Below are 19130 nucleotides of genomic sequence, written 5' to 3'. Positions count from 1 at the left end.
GCATGAAAATGGATACTAGTACATTTTGAGGGATTAAATGTTAAAACGGCTTGCCATATGAAGCATTTGTTTCAAACCAGTGATTCAGAGCACGTATACTGTCAAAGTCATGTGATTATAGTAAACGAGGCTTCTTTACATAATAAATTTCAATGATCCGCTGCAATGATCTCTGTGAACCCATGTGTCTACCTATGGTTTTTACCTGATCTCGGGTCAGTTTTATAAATTTGTAGACATTTAATGACACATTCGTATAATTGCATAAAGAAGAGTTTATAGTTAAAATGGTCTGATTATTGGTCTGATTAACCAAACTCTCCATAAAACAAGACAAAACAAGAATTACACATATTATAAAAACACTTAATATTTAATAGTATTAGATGATTTGTTAATTGCATTTAATAGATGGCACCTTCAATAAAACATTTCCAGTTAGTTTGTTAAAGGTGTTTTTATGCAAATGTATTTTCGCTGCATTTACACGGTTCTGACCAGCAGGCGTCACCAACGCATGACATTTGAATCAGTGAATCGATCTGATTGACTCAAAGCTTCAAACACAACAAGAGTCAATCCATGCATCCATGTAACACACACACACACACACACACACACACACACACACACAGGATAAAGAAAGGCTAACTAGGATCAAGTCAGGGTAATCAATCGCTATGGCAACAAACAAGCATAACTATAGGAACAAAGTAATCAGGAACTAAACAGGACTTGAAAGATGGGAATGGAAAATACACTTCAAAATAAAAGTCCAATAGCAAAAACAATAAACACAAAACCAGGGAACATGTAACATTATTCTCCAACTCCTGTATATTGTCCATCAGTTAATCTCTTTTGTTGTAATTTTCCTCCTCGTTAGCTGCCATAATCTTATGACTTATTTCTATGACTTTTATTTTTTTTTTATTTAAAAAAAAAAAAAAAAAAAAAAAACATTCATTCATTATAGAGCATTTTTACTCTGCAATGACCCGTTTTGGTGCAATATATATAAATACTTGACTACATCAACTGCTTACTTTTTTGTCTATTTATGTTTGATATGTGCCGTATGTAATGCAAGTATGTTTTTGTTGTATATGTTTTTTTAGGCACCAAGGGAAGTACTTTCACTTTCGTTGAACATAACAATAAAGGCTTTCTATTCTATTCTATTCTATTCTATTCTATTCTATTCTATTCTATTCTATTCTAAAAAGCTGAATGTGACTAACAGTGTTAAGCTCTAAAATGGATAACATTTGAATGAAACATTCAGCTCAAATGAATGACATTTCTTAGCAGAAAATCTAATGCTCTGGCAACATAACCCATAGACTGTTTGGAAAAACCATGAAATGCAATACAAATTGTGCACATAAGTACCAAAATTAATTTAAAATGTTAGGAAAAAGTGCAAAGCAGGATATTCCAGATTTTAATGTTATATAGTTATTATATAATATATTCTGGCAAATAGCTGAGAAATACCACCTTTTAACACACTTAAGAAATTAAGAAAAGTTACACTTAACAACAACAAAAAGTTTAAAGTTATTATTGTAAAGGTATTATAGAAAAGTAGCCCTAATAAGAGTAAATATTCACCCACGTGAATAATGAATTGAGCTCAATGCGAGTGTTGTACTGTCGCCGAGCGTCCAGCAGCGGTCGCTGTGTCCTCAGAGAATCTCTGATGTCCAGAGCAGCAGCCGGACACTGAATCTGAAGCAACTGGTGCTTAAGACGCGACCGAACAACGACAAACATCGCGCTGACGCGGTTTCGCGAGGATTAATGCCAGTTTAAAAGCGTCTTTCAGAGGTTTCCAGTGAAACTAGAGGAATATATGAAACCCATCTTGATGTTTTCATGCGGAGGAAGGTCAGTGTGTTTATATCCCGCGTTTGCAGCTCATTTATTCTCTCATTAAAGTCTCTGTGGAGATATTGACACGCGTCTGAGTAGAGACTTTTACCGCAGTATGACGCTTATTTGTTTTGTTTTAATGCACATATGATACATTGTATCATTGTGTGTGTGTTTTATCGCGTTTTATATGTTTGTATAATTGTGTCACCGTGTTTCTATCATTGTGCTTCATTGTATCTCTGTGTGCGTGTCATTGTGTTTGTCTTAAATCAAACCTTTAACACTTTAACGTGTTTTCTCTGCATATTTCTGAGTGACAAAGAGGTTTTGATGGTTTCTGTGATACATAGGTGAGGTCTCATAACATTATTCGGTGTGTAAAAGAAAATAAGTTGTCAGCTAAATTGGAATATGCCTAATGACTACAATTAAGTTTTTTTTACTGTCACTTATATACACCAGCAGTCAAGTTTGGACACACGTGACTGAACTGTGTTTCTCATCATTTTAAAAGCCATTTAATCTAAAGGTGTATGCTTTTGTGTTTAAAGTAGGTGTGTAGGCAAAATATAAATGATGCTGCAAATAATGTATGTGCACAAAAAAATTTGTGGCATCACATGACTACATAATTCCCATTTGTGTTATTTCATAGAGTTTACTATTATTCTAATATTTGGAAATTAATTATAACAGAATAGGTGTGTCCAAACGTTTGACTGTCAGAGTTTTTATTGTTCATTTAGCCTTTAGTTTAGTTTGTTTAAACAAGTGCAGTATTTACTGTGGCTTGTTACATGAAACTAGTTGACAAAACCAAACAAATCCAACCTGATTTAGATCAGGTTTATGACTGATTGCATTGTGCATGCGATCATACGTTTTCTTTTTGTTAAAGTGCCCCTTTTATGCTTTTTTGGAGATTACCTTTCATGTGGTTTGTAATATAGCTGTTTGTGAATGTAGAAGATCTGCAAAATTTCAAAGATCAAATGATAAATAAAGTTATTGTCTCCCAGAAAGAAAGACTTGATTCTGAACTGCCAGAAATGAGTCGTCAGTAATTCCAGTCTCACTTCCTGCTGAACTTATGTGGCTTTGCAACAAATTTGCATAATGCCAGCCTGTGGTCTTCATTGGCTTCCAGCAAACGATGTCTCCTTTGCCCCGCCCTCAAACACTGTAGTTGTAGCTGAGACTGGAAGAGCTGACATTCAGATATGCTAATGAGCGTTTGGTTTCTGACACGTGCATTAAGTGGTCGACCAGTCATAACAGACTGGGCCGTCTGACCAATCAGAGCACAGCAGGTTCTCAGAAAGGAGGGGTTTAGAGAAACCGAATCTTCGAACTAACCTTTTCAGACACTGTGAGAAAAGAGCTGATGCTGCAATGGATATTATGTGAAAATAAATGTTTTTTTTTTTTTTTTTTTTTTTTTTACCTTGGATGCATGTAAACCTTAAAAATAGCATAAAAGGGGCACGTTCTGAATCTTTCTGTTGGCATGCTGATAACCATCTTTCATCTCTGCTCTTTTCAGTACGCATGTTGGATTGTGTGTGCATGCTGTATAACATCATCATTTTCATCCCAGCTGCATGCTTTCTGTCAGGCATGAGTTGACTTTTGTGTGGCCTCCATTAACGGCATCATGGACGAAAACTGTGATGACAATAACCCTCCGATTCTCTCCTCCAAGAAAGGCTCGACCAGCCACAAACGCAGCTGCTGCAGGTCCAAGCGTGATTCCGGCCCTGATCCGCGGCGGGATGTGGAGCGTCTGCGCGCCACGTTAGAAGTGGAGCGCAGTCGAAACCAGCAGGCTCACCGGCGCTTCTCTCTGGAGCTGCGGAGGCATCGGGAGGAGGCACGCGAGGAACGGGAGCGCGCGCTGAGGGAGCTGACGTACCGTCACGAGCAGCAGAAGACACTGGAGCTGCTGCGGCAGCGGGAAGCTCTGGGCCGAGAGCGCGCGGCGGAGGTTCGGCGTTTGTTGCGCTGGCGGAGTCGGGAGGGGAAACGTGCAGAGAACTCGAATCTCAGACAAACACGAGATCTTAAGCGTCAACTAGCTGATGAGATTGCTGGAATCAACAAAACCGAGGTACAAGGTCTCAAACCTGGATGTAAAGGTAACGGTGCGGCGTATCGCAAACTCGAGGAGCTGCTGAAGACGCTGCTAGCGCAGGCAGATGGGCAGCAGGTCGCTTTACTTCAGCGCCTTCAACAGGAAGTGGATCTAGAGAAAAGCTACTTCCTGTGTCACCTGCTGGAAGCCCACAGCCGACCATCACAGGAGGAAAAGGAAGACCGCAAAGGGTGCGTTGTGTATATACATTAGGGCTGCCCCCTAATATTTGACTAATCATTAGTCAATTAGAAGAGACTTAGTCGACCAAAAATTTTACTAGTTGGTTAGTCGCAGAAAAAAAACCTTGTGGTAAAGTCACGCTGTCCATGAGGGACAGATCATTATGGCGGGTAGTTACAGTATGTCGGGCAGGAAATCCAAACGTTCGCCTATCATCCATCAACCTCAAATGTGGCTCATCCTTTGAAACATGTAAGTAGTAGCTTTAACGTTAACCTAGATAAGAGTGTGCTATTATTAGGCGCATATCCAAGTGGGGAAATAGTAATACATCATTCGAAACTGTAAAGGGTCTACTTTTATTTGTGTAAACTCACAATAACAAGAAAATTTGTAAAATAAAGAAAACAAACAGGATTTACTGCCAAACCAAAACTCAGTGTATACTTGCCTCACTGCCATGAGAAATTTATCTATAGAAAGCTTGAAATGTCAAGCGATTGTCACCCAATTCAAATGGAAAACAAATATTCTCAGATTATGTAATTCGTATGAAATGTGCATGTAGGCACGTCCACTACTGCGGAGATGACGAATCAGCATCGTCGACTTCATCTTTGTAGCCGAAAACACACTTATCAATAAATTATTAAAATGTTTAGACAGTCTCCTTGCTGTTTTTTCACGACACGTTCATAATCATTACTTTTGCCGATGCACTGCAGCAAGCTTTATGCGTGTGCTTGAGCACTGATTAGGTTACGTATTATAAATCATAAGTTCATTATTATGATTTATATGGCTTTTTAATATACACGTGCGATTAGTCGACTAATCGCTTAAATGAAGGACTACTAGTCGACTAGAAAAATCTTAAGTCAAGGGCAGCCCTAGTATATACTATTATACCATTAATATTTTGAATTAGCTTTTATTTTATATTTTCTTTGGTAACGCTTTACAATAAGATTACGTTTGTTAACATTAGTTATCTGCATGAACTAACAATGAAAAATACTTCTAAAGCATTTATTAATCTTAGTAAACTCCCCGCCATTGATGGAATATTTGGCTTTGCGTGTTTTCATTGTTATATAGTAGGGGGCGCTATTACGCATCTTCTGAAAGAGTACCGAATCTCCGGATCAAAACACGTGCAAAAAATTAGCAGAAACAAGCGATAAAAAGCACTGCTTATGCACTTGTAGTCTTTGAAAAAAACACGATTTTCTCAACTTTTTGTTCAAAATGTTGCTTTTTTTTATTAAATTTACTTACATTCAAAAAAGAATGCATGAAGTTAAAATAAAACTTTTTTTTTTCTTCTTTTTTTTTTTTTTTTTTTTAAGCAGAGGCTCTGTTCTTTCTTTTGATATATTGCATGTTCAGTTATTCATACAACAATATTCTGGGGGCCATGAAAATTTTTGTGAAAATTATCAAATTCTGGCAGTGGCTGGCAACTTTAAAACAAAAAAACAAAAAACACTGGCGGCAGAAAGAGTTAATGTTCATTTCAACATTTAACAGTACATTATTAAAATAAAAAAAATGTATCTGTTGGCATGAACTAACAAATAATTAACATTTACAAAGATGAATAAATACTGTAACAATTGTATTGCTCATTGTTATACTATTATAGTAATTATTAATATTTTGAATTAGCTTTTAACTTATATTTTTATTGGTAACTTTTTATAGTACGGTTCTGTCTGTTCACTGCATTAGTTAACACATTAAAATCAAAAGTTGTATCTGTTAATATTATTTAATGGATCTGAGTTAACATGAACTAAAAATGAACAGTTGTATTTTTATTAACAAACGTTAAAGATGAATAAATACTGTAAAAAAAAAATGCATTGCTTATTGTTAGTTAATATTAGCTAATGAACTAACTTATTCTAAAGTGTTACCTTATCAATTTAATTTTAGTTTAAGTTTTAGTATTTTAGTTGTGCTTTTGCCATTTTTGTTATTAGTTTGATATTTTTAAATATCAAACTAATAATAAAAGTCTTCAACTTAAATTAGTCTTATTTCAGTTAATTACCAGGGTAACATGTCTAAGTTTTTTTTTTAAGTGAGTCTTTCATCTAATATTTATATTTTATTGTATTTCAGCAAAGGGTGTGTTGTAAAACCCTCCAGGCCGAGGTCAAAGAGTTGCGTGCACCTTCTGAGTGGCGTCAAGGAAGGAAATCTCGCTCTCTTCCGCTCCTGCTCGCTATCCCGAAGTGAATCTTCTCATCCTATGAAGAAGAAAAAGAAGCAGGAGAGTGAAACTCCTCCGCTCAGCTCATCTCCAACAGAGGAAGAGGCGTCTAAAGGAGACCCTCTGGAGGAGGATTTACCTGAGCCGGGTTCATCTGATGAGGGATCGGAGAAGTGCTCAACATCCAGATGTTCAGAGGACAATATGGATGATTTGGTAAGAACTTTATTTTATAGCATTATTTGTGCTGTTTCCTCTGACCAGGGTGTGCTTTTCTGAATGTTTCTGAGTGGTTTTATCAGAGCTTGTATGGTTGTGTCCTACAGATTTTCATCAGCTCACACTTCTGCAAACAGAATAAGTTTTTATTGGTTCAGTTTGGATCTTGCTTGCAGAATCTGGAATTAGATCAGTGTGGAAAGGCACATTTCCTCAGAGCTGCTGAGTCTTTAACCTTCTTTAGATGTAATCGATTGTGACAGTGAATGCAATCAGTCAGAAAAACGTTCCCTAAACGCTCACTTCAACTTCACTGCATTGCTGCCGTGTTTCTTTGTAGTTACCAGTTTTATTAACATTGCCCTTGGTCTCTCAGAATAGATGGATGGTTTGTGGAAAGGATTGGTTGCAGGATCTATATGCAGCAGGCACTTTATTAAACAATAATCCAAAACAAAAAACATGCAGGGGCACAGGAGAATAACAACCAACTAAAAATAAATGAGAAAAGACAAAGAACAACTCAAACTCAGGGCTATATATACACAGAGTAACTAAAGAGCTAAACAAGGAGCAGGTGCATAAATCAATCAAACAATGAGTTGCCATGACAACAAATGCAAACATACTTAGAAACCATGGCTGCGTCGCAATTGCCTACTCATATTATGCCCTAAAAGTATGTACTGTTTGTGTCAATCATCTTATCACAGTTAAGATCCTCCAGATTGAATTTAATTTCCTAACATAACGGAGAGAAATGTAGTTGCACATTGATCTTCCAGTCGCGTGTCTTTCACTCTCCATAATGATGCATTTTAAAGTTAATGACCAAACATATCTTTATAAAAGTTCACAATGCTGTTGCAGATGAAATATAATGTGGATAACATTGAATAAATATCTTTTCGTCAGGTTAGATACTGATTATTAATCACTCAAACCCCTTTATCTAAACCTCTCTACTTGACCATTGGTCTCGCACATCTGCCATCACGTTTGTAGTTTAGCACTTTTAATTTGTGATTGTAGTTGAAGTCGAATCCTCATCCAACACTCAATGGGTTGTGGGCAGCAGGGTTAGCAGTTAGAGACCTTCAGACTGTTCTGACTCACGTTAGTATATCTTTTCTAACTTAAGCGACTTTGGGAATTCCCATATCAGACTTCCAAACAATTCCAAATTCCCATAGACTTTCATTGAGGGTGTCAATTTTTATACAATAAAATCACTAGAAAAGCTTAACAACATATTAAAACATGTTAGCCATGTGTTAAAACATGTTACCAACATGCTAATTCATGCTAGCAATATGTTAAAACATGGTAGCAATGTGTTAAATCATGCTGGTAAACATGTTAAAACATGGCGTATGCTAACTGATGTTAGAAACATGCTAGCAATGTGTTAATTCAATGCCTGAAACATGCTAGCAATGTGTTAACTCATGTTAACAGTGTGATAAATCATGCTAGCAACATGCTAAAACATGTTGGTGTTGTGTTAATGCTAGGAACATAACAATCTAATAATCTATCGTTCGTTCGTTCGTTCGTTCGATCTATTTTCTGATAGACTGTATTGCCTTCAAAACCTTCAAACTTTAAGCTTTAAAACTACTTTAAACTTCAGACTACTTCAACCTGAGAAAAACTTTAAGCTTTTAAAACTTCTTAACTTTCTGGTCATGCTAATTCATGCTAACAATTTGTTAAAACATGGTAGCAACATGTTAAAACATGGTAGCAATGTGTTAATTCATGTTAGAAACATGTTAGCAAAATACTAAATCATGCTAGCAACATGTTAAAACGTTAACAATGTGCTAATTCATACTAGTAACGTACTAAAACATGGCATGTGCTAATTGATGTTAGAAACAATCTAGCAATGTGCTAATTCAGTGCTGGAAACATGCTAACAATGTTGGCAACATGGTAAAACACCCTATCTATCTGTCTATCTATCTGTCTATCTATCTGTCTATCTGTCTGTCTGTCTGTCTATCTATCTATCTGTCTATCTGTTTTCTGATAGACTGTAGGCTATTACCTTCAAAACCTTCAAAGTTTAAGCTTAAAACTATAAACTTCAGAGTACTTCAAACTTCAAGCTTTTAAAACTTCTTCAAACTTTCCAGCCAGGCCTTCTCGAGCCAACATCAAAGTTTGTCTTGACAAAACTTTTTGTCTGATTTTATTGTGTAATGCAAACCATAAAGAGAGAGTGAACAAATGAAAGACACAGAGACCCCCTCCTGTGCTGACACTGTGGTATGAATAATTCACAAGTACAGAACAAACTCTACTGCCACTGTGAAACTTGTGTCACAATGTTTTGATTGTTCTGACGTTTTTAGTGCCCTGTACATAGGTACAGTTAGTGGCTTAAAGTTGAACTTCTGGACATTGGCGTTGTTTATGTAAGCTACTGAACAGTTTTGCAAGGGCTCTTATGATGTTTAAAATCTTGATTATGGGGTCTTAGTTCTATTTTCCCCAGATTTAAATCTGTTTAATAGACGGTTTCACTCAGTTGGCTTGATTACCTCACTCACAGACTACATAACGATGATTTAGCTCGGTGCAGTTGTTGTTGGCTTGTATAATGATGATTATGTGCATGTTTCAGGCCGAGAGTCACCATTGGGTTGCAACTGCACATCATCACACGAATCAGAAACACATTTATCAGTCAGTCACTTAAAAAAAAAAGTGTAATTATTGTGTAAAAATACACACTTTTTATATATTTTAGTATCATTTATATGGTGTTTATTCATTTTAATTTGAGTAATTTTGTTATGTGCTTTTGTCATTTATATTGTGTTTTTATATTGTTATTTAGCTTTAATGAACCTTTATTATTTTATAACCTGATTTTTAAGAAAGACATTAACCCCTTAACTGCTCTTGGCATGTTTTAATTCCCTTTTTTCCCTATCACATATTTTAGTTATCATCATAAATTAGATATCATTCGAAAGCTTAACTCAAAATTCATCCTGTGAAAACCGTTTTGAAATCAGAAATTGCATTACCATAAAAACGGTACTTTTAAACCTTTTCGACGGCTCATCCCCCTAGTGGGCGGTGTCATGGTTCATATTACAACATTTATTTGAATGTCTTCTTTAAAATAAGTCCAACTTTAGGTCTGTATTCTAAAGCATTCATGAATTACAACCATTTAAGTTGTAAGAGTGACAGTTAAGGGGTTAAATAGCCTTGAGAATACTATGGTATTATAGGTATTCAGTGCAGCTGTTGGGCTATAAGAAGCCCACTGACATGTGGTGTGTTTATTTTAAGGAATATACGCTGCCATTCAAGTGTCATGAAGAATGGCCGAATGTTTATTATAAATCAGGGTTACACATATCTTAAAGGTACAGTACCTCTAGAAATGTTTATTCTGTCATCATTTACTCACCCTCATGTTCCAGATCTCTATGATTTTCTTCTGTGGAACACAAAATAAGATATTTTGCATCAGTGCATCAGTGTTTTTGCCCATATAACAAAAGTCAACAGGGTCCAGTGTCGTTTGTACCCCATTTAGTATCAAAATATCTTCTTTTGTGCTCCACAATACAGATTTGGAGCCAAGATACCAGCACAAAAACACACACACAACAACTGTGATCGTCAGAATCCCAGAAAATATTGAAATATAATTTTTTTTTGTCAAAATTGCACACCCCTAATTCAAAATATTTGGTTGTTGTTATGTTTTATTTTGAGCTAATAGAGTCGCTGGGGTCTGTTTTTGGCATAACTGGGTCACTCCCCCCTTTCCTCCCAAAAACTGGTGCGAGGTTACACAGAACAGCTCTGAATTATTGATATTAGCTTGAGATCAACCCAAACAACAGTGTGACAGCGCCAGACGCACGTTCTCTACATGACAAAGACCCAATGGATCATTCATGTGTCTCGAGCTTAAAAACCTGCGCTGTGTCTAGAAGACCTGTTTCAGGCTTCTGAAGTTTGTGGCTCTTTTATGGTTTTGTCTTGTGTAGTTTTGGTTACATGAATCTGTTGGAGTGTTTAATAGAGCCGGTGGAGGCACATATTGATGCAAGAGAGCTTTATAGATCACTGGTTCAATGAGTTCTTCTCTGGTTTTGCCTCGTTCTTTCTCAGGTTTTTCTCCTTAGAGTAACATTGGGTCTTTGAAGTAAAGTTTTGTTGAGGATCAGTGGTTTATATGTTTGGTTATATATGGGTCAATGATGTATAAGGATTTTCAACAGGCCAATTTTAAAATACAAAAAATAATAATATCTATTGCAATTGTTCAAACATTAAGAATGACGTGTACACATAAATTCATGTTAAAATTTTAAATTAAGTGATTTTAGATTTTTTTTTAATCTAGATAAATTGGCCATAGCCTTAAAAAATGTCATATAGTGCGACTGTGATTTATCTTAAAATTAATTCATTTCCTTAACATTTTTTTTTTTTTCTCATTAAAAAGTTCTCATTAATTAAAGTGTTTAGAAACAAGGTATTTGCAGTTCTTTTGAGATTCTGTAAAGAATGACCTTATATTTTTGTTCTATAACTATTATGTTATGTTATTATGACATATATCTTTCATGGGAAACACTCTGCAGTGGTCGCACCACATGATATTTTCAAATTCAGTCAAATTTTACAGGCACAGAATTGGCCACCTAAACAAAACAAGCTAGCTTCCCACAAAAGGTCACTATGAAATTTGTAATAAAAGTATATATTTGCAGAAATAACTCAATATTTATTGGTTTTTTTGAGGTCATACCACATGATATCCAGATGTGGGAGCTACATACCAGCCGTTAAAAAGGTTATTTTTTTCCAAATTTAAGACAAACCTGCTCGGTGCTTCCGTGGGTCCTTCGCAAATTGGTATATGATGCAACGTCCTTTCTTTGAATGGATTTCAACATGAAAGTCCCAAAGTGGTCGTTTTTTGATGGTTTCACCACATATTTCATAAAATGGACATCATCAGACAAAGTCTGTTTGTATATTATGATGGAAATATAAATATGAATGCTTTGCAATTTTGTACAGGATTACATGTTGGAAATCATGCCAAATAGTGCAGAAAATGAATTTGAATAAATTTAGAGTTATGGCCGGATGGTCGCAGCACATATTTTGACACTTTAAATAACAGAAAATTACAAATAACTAATGTTTTTTGAAAAGTTAAAGTGAGTACATGCACAGGAGAGGTACTACATACGGTATATATGGTATCTTTTTATGCATTTAAACCAAATTTTAACTGAAAACCGGGCAGAAAATTTAGGTGTCACGTCTTTGACCCATATATATGTGTATATATAAGAAATATATTTTATATGTATGTTTTTTTTCATTGGTCTCTTAGCTTTCATACGCTTAATATCACTATGAATTTTTCATTAATCTTTCAAGCTAAAAGGACTTTTTTTTTTTTTTTTTTTTTTTTCTAAATATGTTCTAGCCTTGTTCACCCAAAATCTGACAGTTTTTCTACTCTTGCTAAGATGAACATTAGATGAACAACAATTCAACAACAATCAATTTTTTTTTTTTTTTTTTTAACAGGATGTTTTTCTTCAGCAGTCTGTCCGATATACCGCTCTAATGCTGTGCTCACTGTTGCTGTTTGGTCCAGTACGTTGATCTTGCCCTACTGATGTTGACATCAGACCCCTGTGGTTATTGAATATGTCACTTGGCTTGCTGTAAATTCTCTTTTGGCTTTCTCTGCATCGCAGACTGGGTTTCACTCTTAGCTCAGGTCTTTCGTGTTTGTGTTACTCAGTTCATCTCCAGTGATCAATCAAATACAACTAGATGGAAAGAAGCACAGTGGAAAGAATCTTCTCATCCTGTTATTTTTGGAAGTTTTAGTTCTATAAGTTTATGAATTTGTATTTTCACAGTTTTCAGATGATGAGCCCTCCATTTATGTTAGATACTTTAACGTGTAGCTTTCATTTTTTTTCTGTATTTACAATTCTTTGCAGCCTTTAACGCACTGGATCCTTCACTGAAAAATGACAGTAACTCTCTCCCGCTAAATGTTTACTCTTTGAATTCTTGCACCCGGGAACAATATAAGTCGACACCATTGTGACTAAAAGTTTGCTAAGAAGTATTTCCTACTAAAGTAATGCAGTATTTGTATCCGTAGCAGACTGGTGGGAGTGGCCTTGGGCGGCAACATGCCCAGTGCATTATGAGTATTGAAGTTTTCCTACCTGTTTGACAAAAGAAGACAACAGCCTTTTTCTCAGTTTATCAGGTAGCACCGATTTCAAAAACATTTTCACCTTTCTATTGTATAGGCAGCCAAGTTTTATTGAAAGCCCATTTTGCCAGTGTTGAAGTGCCCCTTTAACTGTAGTAATGAATTAAAATAGTCACTATGGTGTCTAAACCCATGAATGTCAAAGGTTAGATAACAGTTATTAAACAGAGGATTATACTACATACAACATCGTTGTTTGCGTCTACATTTTAAAGGCCCATTGAAGTGCCTTGAAACACGCGGCATTATTCAATGTGTTGATGTAATTTCCACTGAAACAGGAAGACAGGGTGGGACATATCAAACAGCTCCTCCCCTTTTTTAAAATAGCTAATAGCGTTTTGTTTGTCACAGCTCGGCCAGAGCCATTGAGCTCAGTAAAGTCTCAGTTTCCTCCTAATCTCTAACCGTTTCACCTTGGTTAGAGATTACGAGGAGAAATACGATATGTTTTGTGGTCTGCGCAGACTCGCGCATGTCATCCGCTCTACGCTATTGCGTCTCTGGACTGGAGTAGACTGTGTGCACGCTGTGGAGGTTCGCATGGCGCTAACGTGAAACCAGGTCCTGGTGAGAGGTCCTGAGTTCAAATCCCGGACGAGCCCCCACCTTATGCCCTATATAGTGCACTATGTGCCATTCACTATGAAGAAAATAGTAAATGTGTGAACAAGTGACCAATTTTAGCCACAGATTCAGCATCTATTTATAATGTAGGGGGTGGGGTGCTTTAGATATCTAGAGAGCATTTGATTGGACAGAAAATCTGACGAGAAGCTGAAGTGTAGCGTGATGTCATCAAAATCATTCATCCATATTGGTGGTGTTGAACGCTTATATTTCCTAAATAAAAATTTGTTTCATTGTTTTGGAGCACACTAGCTTGTAGATAACAGTAGGGTTAGGGTTAGGGTTAGGGTTAGCATATTCATACTTAAAGCCAAAAAACTTTTTTTTCCAAATTTGAATTCATGCCAACTTTAAATATCTGAGACATATTTGCAACTTTCTTTTGGTCACACATTTGTGTTTTTGACCCTAGTTCAAACCAGCACTGTGCAGAAGTCTGTGTTTTCTCTGTATCTACTGCTGAGAGCTCACAGTGTGTCAGTAGGTTAACAGTGTTAGATTGGTCGTTTGCTGTTGAGTGTGTTTGATGCTTCAGGCTGTTAGAGGCCAGAGAGCAACTCAGATCTGAAGAGTTACTGGAAGCAACATGTTACGCTGTGTGCTGTTGCCTTTCATGTATCTTAATTAAGTTTATGGTCTGGCACAGTGAGTAATATAGTTACATTCTTGATGCTTTAAACAGTTAAGCAGTTGAGATTATCACTTAATGTGACTATACTGTATGTATGCAGATATATTTTATATCCCACTTTATATATTTTCATCTTTTTGTGTGGTACTTGAGTCAGCTTGTTTTAGACTGTTTGGCAAAGAGTCACTGCTGATCTCATTTTTCCTCCCTGCTTAAGTCTGATGATAAATCTCATTTATAAGATGAGAAAGGAAAATCTCCTGCTGCCTGTACTTTCAGTCTTGGTTTTGCACTGCTTTGTGACTGAAGTTTGACGCCGTTCCAATTGGGAAAACCATTTCTCAAAAAACTTTAAAAGAAATGACAACCAGTCTAGTGGTCTGTGGTCCCAATCAATATTTTTTCATTGCATGTACCACCCGAGCAGTAAAATCCGTCTTAATATAAACCCGTAATAATTGATGAGGCAGCCATGAGCGTCGCAACCACCCCATGAAATTGTGTCTCTTTGTGTGAAGACTTGACGTCTAATGAGATGTTAATGGAGCGTGTTTTACCTCAGACACACAAACACGGGGGGTTTTCATCAGCTCTGAGTTCAGTTGTTCTCCCCGCAAGGGCTACACTGTATCTCTGTGTGTGTTTGCTCAGTGGAGAGGCAATTAGAGGAGCTTTTTTCCATATGAGAGCGAGCCAGTTGAACTCTACGGAGGTGGATAGCATTGCAGGGTAATTTGATTTAAAAACCACTAGGGTTTTCAATGCACTTTATCTGCTTCTGTATGTATTTGTCTGAATGTCATAAAATTGGATTCATATTTTACTTGCAGTAGTATGATGCATCTCTGTTGGTGCATGTTATTTTAGTATTATTTATTTATATTTATTTATTTTACACACACAAATATTTTGTCCATTTTTTTCTTTATATAAATATTTAGGTTTAAAGGGGTCATGAATTGAGAAACAACTTTTCCTTGAGCTTTTGATATAAAAAAGGTCATCGTACTATAAGAATATCCTGTAAGTCTCTGAACTGAAAACTTCTTTGTTAGTCCAATAGCTTTTAAAGCTTTTATGGACACCAGGCACAATGAGCAACTCGTCCTGGAATGTGCCTCTCGACAGGTGAAACCCCGCCTCCACAGAAGAAATCAATGCCTACGCCCCTTAAAACAGAGCGTTCAAATCAGGGTAGAAAAAATGCCTTTTATTTCTAAATGATGACAATTTTCAATGAAAAAAGCATACTAACATTATACCCCCGGAAACCCCAGGAAACATTATAAAACAACGCAGTTCATGATCCATTTAATTTATGTCCGTTGCCCGTTGTCAGTTTTAGTTATTTCCAATTAGTATTTTTAGCGCTTTACCTTAGTTATTTCGGTTAGTTAGTTCATCTGATACTTATATTTTATTTTGTGGTATTTCAGCTTAATTTTAATTAACAAAAATGTTTTAATATATTTAGTTAACAATTGTCTGTATGCATTCTGAATTTATTGCCTATTATTGGTTAAGATTGTAACCTTTACTACAATAACATTAACCTTCTGCTTTTATGGTAACATTTTTAAAATAGTTCCCATTAGTTAATGCATTAACTATGATTAACAATGATCAATATATCAGTTACAGTATTAATAATAAAATAATAAAAATAAAACTTTTCATTGTTAGTTCATGTTAGCTCAGGTCTATTAAATATTGTTAACAGGTACGACTTTAGATTTTAATGATGTATTAGTAAATGTTGAAATTAACATTAACTAAGATTACTAAAGTGTTTTTTCATTGTTAATTCATGTTAATTAATAAAGTTAGCTAATGTTAATAAAAAGGAACCATTGTCAAGATGTTTCAGTACTCACAACAGCAGCTTAAAGCAATGACTAAATAGCTGTTTGATGATTGGTTAACAATAACTAATACTGACATCTGTCAAAAAGGAAGTTCTTTTCTCAGGCTTTTGAACACTTGCCCTTCATAAATATTTTGCTATTAGACCAGGGACATGCATTAATACAGTAAATAGGGTTCATCATGTGGACTTCAGTGATAGAATCCCTAGTGCATTTCTGTATTTCCACACTCTCCTATTTAATCCCACATTCCAGACACTGTACGTCATCACCACCATTGTCTCTCAATGCTAATATTGGAGAAGGTGCGTGTGGCCCTCCTTTGGTCCTTTCCGTCGAGCAGCGCTGCCTCTTTGACGATCAATAGAGCGACATCATTCCAGCGTCATCTCCATGGAAACCATCCTGTTCCGCGCCCGTGATTGGATCTCTCCCAGAGCCTGCTTGAATGTGATTGGAAGACCCACCCCCCCACTCTATCTCTCTCTCTCTCTCGCTCAGCCACACGCTCTCCTCCTCTTCATCTTAATGTTGTTATCTTACCAAACACACATTTAGGCAGAGAACCGAGATCCAGCGTGAGCGCTGAAGCATCACTCAAAACAAGGATCGTTCCTTCATGAACTGGCACATTCATGCGGAGGGGATGATAAGGATGAGAGGACGGCGCAATGAGCCGAGTGCAAATCCAGTCTGTGGAGAGAGAGGAAATTAAGAGACCTGTTAGAAAATAAGACATCACCTTCTGTCTTGGTCTTTCTACACGGTTGTCCCTTTTTTCTCCCTCTCTTTGACTCTTTTGTATTAACAGCAGTAGGACGTTGAGCAATATATGGATGACGGCAACATGCTGAGAGCTTGCTGCAGTCCTGGTGACTAAATATCATCAGAGCTTTATACATCTCTCTGCGTTTCTTGATCTTGGATTTCCTTTTGTACATCAAGACATCAAGACGTTTCTGTTTTTTATATATGAAGTTATTTTGAGAGCGATGCACTTGATTTGAGGTACGTGAGCTTGGCAGTGTCTCTTTAAGAATCCGCAACAGCTTTTTCGTATTGCGACTTTGCATTTTTTCTTGCATTAATGAATCGTTTTTGAGAAGCTGGTCTAGAAAACCTGTGACTGTTAGATTTATACCACTTTTTTCAAGCGGTGTAAATCTATTTCCTCAATGTCCTTGCAAATATACCCTTTTGGAGGCATCCTTGAAACCTGTCGGAAACGAAGTAATGCACGACTTATGCACTAGGCCAGAGCCGTCCGAACCTCCTCAACACGGTTCACCCACACCAGAGATGAGTAGCGGTGAACCCGAATCTCCAGCTGGCCCCGGGCATCCCGACAGAGAGAAGCCGGAGGAGAGAGCGCTGGGTTCAGACGACCTGAGTGGGATGAACCTGGGATCCTCCACGACTAATGGAAACGGCAGTGTGACAGTGCCGCCCACCGTTTTGGGCAAGCGGCATCATTCTCTGTACGAGGGGCTGAACGGATGCGAGGCAGGAGGTTTTGGAAAGGTGCGTTTCTCTGTTTTCTCAAAAATATGGAGTCCGTGTGCAAATATTCCTGCATATTTGTGGGCTAGTCATAGTCTTTTTCTCATAAAACCAGTCATTTTTAACCATGGAGTTGTCAGGTTTGAAATTTCACACTGTATATTTGAGTTGACATTCTTATTTGCATATTTATGAGGTTAATGATGCACATTATGTGCATTGATCATGCATTCCGATTTATTCTCCAAATGTGGAAATCATTGTTCTTAGCAACATTTTTAGCTGTTTTCTCAAATGCTGAAGCTAAACCCAGTATGTGAAAGTTTCTGAGCAAAGCTCATGAATATTTAATGAGGCATGCTTTGAGGCAGTTCATGATTGGTTTTCTGAAACTCACTGTAGTGCTGCATTGTTTCACTGTTTACCCAAGGGCTAAAAGCAGTTTGGAGATGTAAAACGTAGCTTGACCCAGGGTTAAAACCTTCCATTATTTAGGGTTAACCCAGGGTTAAGCCTAGGGTGAAAATCCCTATAGTGTTTCACCCTGTTGTTTTAGTATTTATTTGCTGTTGTGTCAGAGTTCAAGGTCTAATCGAATCAGAACACCATCCAGAAATCAATCATGTGAATCACGAACACATGCAGAAATAGAAAGTTCTCATTTTCACCTTTGTATCAGCAGATTTTCCTATTATATGTATGCATAATCTATTATGTCAAGTTCATACATTTAATCTAATTAAATTATAATAATAAGACACTATAGGCTGCTACCAATTAAATGAAATCAGTATCAACAAAATCCATTTTTCCAGTGCAGAAGTGGCACAGAAGCTGCATCTAAAGCAGCGTTTAGATGTATTTACATTGCAAAAAATATTTAAGCATAAATAATGGCATGTGTCATGTTTAATCCAATGTGTTACTTGCTGTTTCTTTGTAATTATGAAATTTACTAAGAATTTCTGAGTGGAAAGTGTTTTTGCACCAATTTTTTTCAGTGTAGTTGGCGGCAAGTCACTGTGGTAATCACTGAGTCATTGAATCATTCATTCAACCGATTCATTCAAACAGCTGCTGATTCATTCAGGAACGAAGCAAGTGACTCTCTTAATGAATGGATTATTGTTCAAAAATGCTGATTCATTCAGGAATGATTCACAACTGTGTGTCTCTGACACAAAACTGTTCTGTTGTGGCTTTTTTGGGACTATTTTCATTGGCAAAACTGAGCAAAAATAGACAATATTGACTAAAATATAACTTACAATATTAACTTCTTTATTAAACTGTTTAATAAAATCAATATTACATTTGCAGTCATGCTGATATTCTGGAAAAACAGCATGTTTGCTTGTGTGATATTGCTTTACTATATCATATAGAAATATAAGAAAATGTTAACCTCATTTATTGAATTTTAGGTCATTCTAATTGCTTTCTACATCATGCAGTGAAAGTGTGCACTATAAAAGCACGTGACATACTTGATAATGTCAGATTCCACAGTGTTAAAACAACAGTTATGATATTATAGTAGACGATACATATCAAACACCCTTACGTCTTATCTGTAATGC

General features: G+C 36.5%; 1 protein-coding gene across 11 annotated transcripts in view; it reads left to right on the top strand.

Moving 5' to 3' along the window:
• The first annotated feature begins 1681 nt into the window (after positions 1–1681).
• Positions 1682–19130, top strand: part of LOC127513072 (peripheral-type benzodiazepine receptor-associated protein 1) — a 125717-nt gene continuing 108268 nt past the window's right edge. For 7 of the 11 annotated variants that reach the window (XM_051894564.1, XM_051894554.1, XM_051894553.1 and 4 more), the window contains exons 1-3: positions 1683–1890; positions 3422–4200; positions 6320–6626. In XM_051894564.1, coding sequence (XP_051750524.1) covers positions 3533–4200; positions 6320–6626 — 975 coding nt within the window. In that variant the 5' untranslated portion in view covers positions 1683–1890; positions 3422–3532. Of the gene's footprint in view, positions 1891–3421; positions 4201–6319; positions 6627–15358; positions 17572–19130 lie in introns of those variants that run through there. The other 4 variants (XM_051894561.1, XM_051894557.1, XM_051894563.1 and 1 more) reach the window with 4 other exon arrangements.

The sequence above is a fragment of the Ctenopharyngodon idella genome, chromosome 5 (genome assembly GCF_019924925.1).
Source record: "Ctenopharyngodon idella isolate HZGC_01 chromosome 5, HZGC01, whole genome shotgun sequence".
NCBI lineage: Eukaryota > Metazoa > Chordata > Actinopteri > Cypriniformes > Xenocyprididae > Ctenopharyngodon > Ctenopharyngodon idella.
The sequence above is the reverse complement of the archived record's forward strand: the minus strand, read 5'-3'. Positions and strand labels throughout refer to the sequence as shown.